The 6,000-nt window shown below is 37.0% G+C and overlaps 1 protein-coding gene across 2 annotated transcripts in view; it reads left to right on the forward strand.

Moving 5' to 3' along the window:
- Positions 1-6,000, forward strand: part of DOK6 (docking protein 6) — a 255,270-nt gene that overhangs the window by 228,679 nt on the left and 20,591 nt on the right. The window contains exon 8 of one of the 2 annotated variants that reach the window (XM_042032493.1): positions 1,289-2,147. The exons of the other annotated variant lie outside the window; for it this stretch is intronic. Coding sequence (XP_041888427.1) covers positions 1,289-1,308 — 20 coding nt within the window. The 3' untranslated portion in view covers positions 1,309-2,147. Of the gene's footprint in view, positions 1-1,288; positions 2,148-6,000 lie in introns of those variants that run through there. 2 annotated transcript variants of the gene reach the window in all.

Consider the following 6,000-nt stretch of genomic DNA (forward strand, 5'->3'; position numbering starts at 1 on the left):
ACATCAGTAGTTGTTGTATATGCTGGAAGTCTGAGCAAATAAATGAACATTTTGAAAAGAGTTTGAAGATACAGTTCAGTTTATTTTTAAAAGTCTTCCTGCATTTAAAGAGAGATGCCCTTCAATAGTAGATTTATTCTATGTTCTTTCCTAACGTATCTTTGAGCTTTTCCCAGCTCATAGGGAGAATACTGAGGAAAAAAATTAAAGAATTTCTATATGAGAACACAACTGTTTAATAATATGTATACCTCTCTTGGGAAGATATTACCTAATTCCTTGAAAGCATATAACTTGTGTGATGTATCTAGAAAGGAATCCAAAGCCCAGAGTCTGCCAAGACTTGCCTATACAGCTGATCAGTCAAAGCAAATCACCTTGTCAATAACTTACCTATCAAACTCCGTGTAGGTTGTCTGTACATTTATCTGGTATTAAAATAGAAACAAGTCGGGGCTTGGCCTTTTTCGTTTGTTTGTTTTAGAATGGCTGTATTCTTTGCTGAATCTCAAAACAGTGTTTACACTTTTCCTGCAAGCTAAGCTTCTAAAGAATTACGTTTTCAAGTATTTCTTAAGTGAAAACATTCTTCATTTCTGAATGTGGTTAAGTACATTTAACAATGACCAGAAACATCTGTACATCTTCCTCCTTTTGAGCTGTGCTTCATCAAGTTTCACAGTCATATTAGGCAGAAATCTTTTGCAAGACGGAGGAAATCAACCAGAATAAATAAATTTTTATTTCTAGCTGTTTCACTAGAAGGAAGGATGAGTCTTCACTCTTTGATAAGTAATGGATGTTTTTTATTGTATTTAACCTTTCCAGCTTCCTTTGCTTTCCCCAACAGTTAGCTTTCCTTGACGCTGTAGGCCACAGCACTAAGTATGTGGGATAGACAGTGGTGAAACTCTGTGCTTGTCTAAATGTGTCATTAGATTTTAACTTTCATTAGAGTACAGAAATTTAAAACCTTCTTTTCCTACATTACATATTTCCAAAACCATGAATTGGCTGTGATCACAAGATTCCCAGCGAGGAATGTTGGGCAGGAGAGGGGAGGGAGCATTATTGGCAGCTTGTTTTGAGATTCAAATAACTGGTCACTTCTCTCTCTCTTTGCTTATTTCTGTCAGTAGTGTGGTTGTATCCATCCAGAACTAATCTTGCAGCTACTTCATGTAGCTTTCTGTGCTTCAGCCCTTAGAAATTGCGTATCAGCCCCTGAGTGGATTAATGCAAAGAGAAGTCTTTGATTAATTCTCTGTCACCTTCCACTCTTTTCCAGGACTCAAACAGAACGAATAGATTCCACAAAGCATCACTCAAAACCTCTGGCTGAAAGGAGAAAACACAGCATGGCTTTAAAATGCACTTAGGGCTTTTCTGCATATAAAGAAGATAACCATAAGATATAAAGAATAACAATAAGCAACTGAGCATATGTCAAGCCACGTGTAGTGGAAGGAGTACTATGGCAGTTTCACATTCAACAAATCTTCTTGTGACTGAGACCTAATATATAAGGTTAAAATATCTTTGTGTGGTCAATATTTTAGGTCTGTTTTCAGAATTTGTGTAGTCTCTTACATTTGTATGTGAAATATATTTTTTCAGAAGGGAAGAAGTAACTTTTATGGATCGTGCATTAGATCTGTGGTTAGAGATGAGACTTCGGGACTAGATCTCATGAGTTTACAAGCTCATTTCTTCTCGCTACTGATATGGATTGTGAGATTTTTTTTCCCTTGGTCTTTGACTGTGAGAACCAAGTTACAAGCTACTTCCTCAATCTACAAGAACCACTTACTCTACCTTCTTCCTTATTTTTTCTTCTGAACACAATATCAGGTATAGTTATTCTTACTGAAACAGGGTAGAGTGCTTCAAACTGCAGGACTGTTTTTCCTGCAAAATTCCAGCAACTTCTTCAGTGTTGCAAAAGATTTTCACCTAATGCAGTTCTGCTGAGTGAATCACAGCTCAAAGCCAGGTGGCATATGTCTTGTGACTATGCATTCTCATAAATACAGTACGGCAGAAGCCTAAATGGAAACACATCTTTTCGAAACCATCTGTTCTTACAGATATCTGCAACAATAAAGAAAATAAAGGCTCTAAATGCTGCTATGCTGTTTTAAACCTTAGAGGCATTTCCTATTGGTCTTTCTTTTTGTTCTGAGATGCTCTCAATTTGTTTCACTTGGAAATAGCTTAGCTGCCATCTTTGTTGCTGTTCTGTTCATGAGCTTTAGAGAATCTGACTATAGCTGACTTATATAAATAAATATTTATAAAATAGAATATTTACCGTGGTGGAAAGTTCTGGGTTGCTCTCTGGTGAATGTAGCTTGTCTTTCTACATTTTATAGTAGCTTACAAGGTAAAGCCTTTCCTGTAATTTCTTCTTTCTTTATTTGAGGGAAGTTGCGAGTGATCTGTTGAACTACAATACTGCAGCAGCTCCCACAAAGTTGATACTCCTTAAGTGCTACGTATTTATTTAATTTTATCACATCACCCTTATGATGTCTTGACTGTAAAAAATGCTCAATTGGAACAATATTCTTAAGTTTCTTACCTGGGTTGAGTCTGTTGTCTTGTTGAAGTTATAGTCTTTTTCTTCTGTTGCCGCCAGTGAATGCCAAAAAAAAAGGAGTACTATGGCAGTTTCACATCCAACGAATCTTCTTGTGACTGAAATCTAATGTATAACGTTAAAATATCTTTTTGTGTTCAATATTTAAATCTGTTTTCAGAATTTCTGTAGTCTCTTACATTTGTATTTGAAGATAGAGATTCTCCTAAAGTGAAAGAGAGATTAAAATTCTCAGAAACTCAAGATATAAACCAATATATGAAACTGAAATGCAGTGACATAAGCTGTTCCATTCCCCAAGGGATAACAAAGAGCAAAAGTGACAAAGGGAGAAACAGCAAATAGAGCCACAATTTCTAGCCTAGAAGGTCAGGATTAATCCACTGGTTTATCTGAAATAGTTAAACCTACAGGCCACGTGTTTGGCAAGAAATTCTGCTTAGGCATCAGAATGGGCAGGAAGGAAAGGCACCACAGGCATCATCCCTAATTAGCCAACTGGCAGGTTTTTTTCTGCGTGTAACTACCTAACAGCATGAATTTGCAGGAAACACGTTCAGTCTCTTTTTCCATCGTGTCTCATTGTCAGCAGGGTGATAGAGAAGGGGAAGGTTGCTCTTGACCAGCCTAGAAAAGGTGTCAGCCTCTGAACCATGAAACATAATTGCCCTTTTTACTCAGGGCTGGAGGCAAGGGCTGGAAGAGAGAACTTTCTGCCCGAGCGTCTTCTCCCGGCAAAGGGAGAAATGAAATGTCACACCAATTATCTGGGCAGTGGACAGTGTAAGGAAAACTGGCTGCAGCTCTGTGAAGCTGCAGCCAGAGCCCCAATTACTGAATGAGGCTGAGGAGGTTTTTTATGCTGTTGGCCCGGTACTCAGCTGTCACACTGCAAACAACAGACCCCAGCACACACATGGTCACCAGGTGTGGCTGCAGCACGATGGGGCTCTGAGCCTTCAGCAGGGATGGACTGAGGCATTCGGGCCCAAATCAGCCTTTGCTTTCAAAACCCAAAGCCATTTCGGTGGCATTCAGGAACAATCCCCTGAAGGAGGTGAAATTGCATGGCTGCAGCTGATATCTGAACAGTGATGGAGCTTGGAGTGGTGCCTGGGTGCACAAAAAGCTGTGCTCTGCTTCAGTGTTGTTTTGGTGATGGGAGAAAAAAACTAATTCAGCGCATCAAGAATGTTTAAACAAGAAAAGGATTTTGACTAATTATTTCTCAGCAAAACTTGGTCTGGCAAAAAGTACAACTGAATGTGAAATATAATGGACTATTGTTTTATCAGGAAACTAAATCTTTTGGGGAAAAAATTTCCAGTTTTTAGGTCAGACCAGGTCATTCTCATCCAGATGCTTTATATCCAAATTATACACTTTTCTGGTGCATGAAAAAAATTTGCATTGTGATACAGTCAATTAATATTCACAGTTTTCAGCAGGTGTGCTAACTTCTCATATGACAGTGGGATGTTCTGCTAAGTGCTGTGACATGACAGCAGCCGTGATAAATGGAGCTGAGATATTAAAATCTTTTAAGCAGCAATGGTATTCCAGCTGATAAAGCACCAGTTAAAAAAAATGGATTTATTTAGAGTTTCTAGGACAGGTAAACAGCCAAAGGAGTCCAGCAAGACACATTACAGGTGATAAAATGGTTAATGGTGTGTCACAGCTTGCTATACTTCCATATATTTCTCTTCATTTCCCTCAATAATATTTAGTATATGCTCTATAAAGCATCCTTTTTTATCAAGTCCCCTTTTAAATGTATGGGCTCTTGAGGAGCAAGTAGAGTAGAGAAAGAGGGGTTTTTTTACCTTAGACAGTCTAGGTATATGAAATTAATCCAACTTAGAAATAAATCCTACCTTTTATGTAAAAAATAGTAAAATAGTGAACTTTAAAAACATTCAAGATCTACTACAATATTTCTAAGACTCGTGATATTAAATTTTACATTTTCTGCAAATCAGTCTCTAATGCTTAATGGAAAATATTTATGCATGATATTGCTGATGAACTTAAAAAACATGATACGGAAATATGGAAATAGGGGTTGTATGAATCCTTAGAAAAGTTATATCTGATCTTCTCATCAAAAAATTTTCCATCATCTATTGCTTGACAGTATTTAAATTATTTGGAATATTTGGAGGGGGCAAATTTAAAATATTATTTTAATTTAATATTAATATTTCTCAAAATTTTAAAAATTCAACTATATCTCTTTTTTATCATTTATCAAATTGTAAAAGACTCTCATCTGCAAATAATTTTGGTGGGGGGTTGGTTGGGTTGTTTTGTTATTTGTTGTTTTGTTTTTTCTAAGAACAAAACCAACCTTCCTAACTTAATATGTAATATTAAATGTTGTATATAGTGACAGAAATAAATTAAATAGCAGACTATAGAGAGACACAGGAAACAAACTTCGAATCAATACTTTATATCAGCCATCAAAATCTGAAAAAATCATCACCAAGTCTACCTATCTTTGGAAATGCACATTTACTACCATTTAATTTACAGACAAGTCCTGTTATAATAACTCTGCTTCCTAGTTGTTTCTAGTTAGGCAGGAGTTAGAGCCATTACAAGATGATGCTAATGGGAGGAAAATAAAAGAGGCTCGTTTTGAAGAGGTGCTCCTTTTTGTCACTAAAAAGGACTGTACTCCATCTATGGGCTTTTACCTTTGAGCATCAAGGAGTAGAGCAGATAGCACAGTGATTGCTGCTACTACAGAATAATGAAAAGAGTGTTTTACCCTCTGCATGACATTCCAGGTGGAAAGATTAGAAAGCTGGAATCCTCCCAGCCCTATTCCTACTACATCACAGGTGGATTGAGCAAGGGACAGATCGTCTTAGTGATTTGATACTGACCAAAATTTGAAATTACCCTCACTGGTTTCATAGCTTCTAGTTGGTAAGTTAAAGATATGTGCATATTAAGTCTAGTTAGGCAAAAATAGGGCATCAAAAGAACTGGAAAGGATTTTGTGTGAAATCACAGAAGGGACTACAGTAGATGTGAAGTCTTTGATCAAAAGGTGATCTCAGTAAATCAAAAACCACATTCTACTTTGAGGAAAGGTGGAAAAGCTTTCTGTCAGATGGTGCCAGTGTTCTTAAACTTAGCAAAGAATGCTATTTGCCTGCTTTACTCAGTTCAAAGTTAAAATACTAAGCTAATGCTTCCTTTTCCTCCACCCCACTTCTTACAGAGGTGCTGTCACATAAAACAGCATGTCCTGTAGAGGTTTTCCTTTTCTTTTCTTTTCTTTTCTTTTCTTTTCTTTTCTTTTCTTTTCTTTTCTTTTCTTTTCTTTTCTTTTTTCTTTTTCCTTCCCTTCCCTTCCCTTCCCTTCCCTTCCCTTCCCTTCCCTTCCC

Source organism: Corvus kubaryi, unplaced genomic scaffold (assembly GCF_017639235.1).
Source record: "Corvus kubaryi isolate FWS band 111438036 unplaced genomic scaffold, C.kubaryi_AGA036_p1.0 132, whole genome shotgun sequence".
Classification (NCBI taxonomy): Eukaryota; Metazoa; Chordata; class Aves; order Passeriformes; family Corvidae; genus Corvus; species Corvus kubaryi.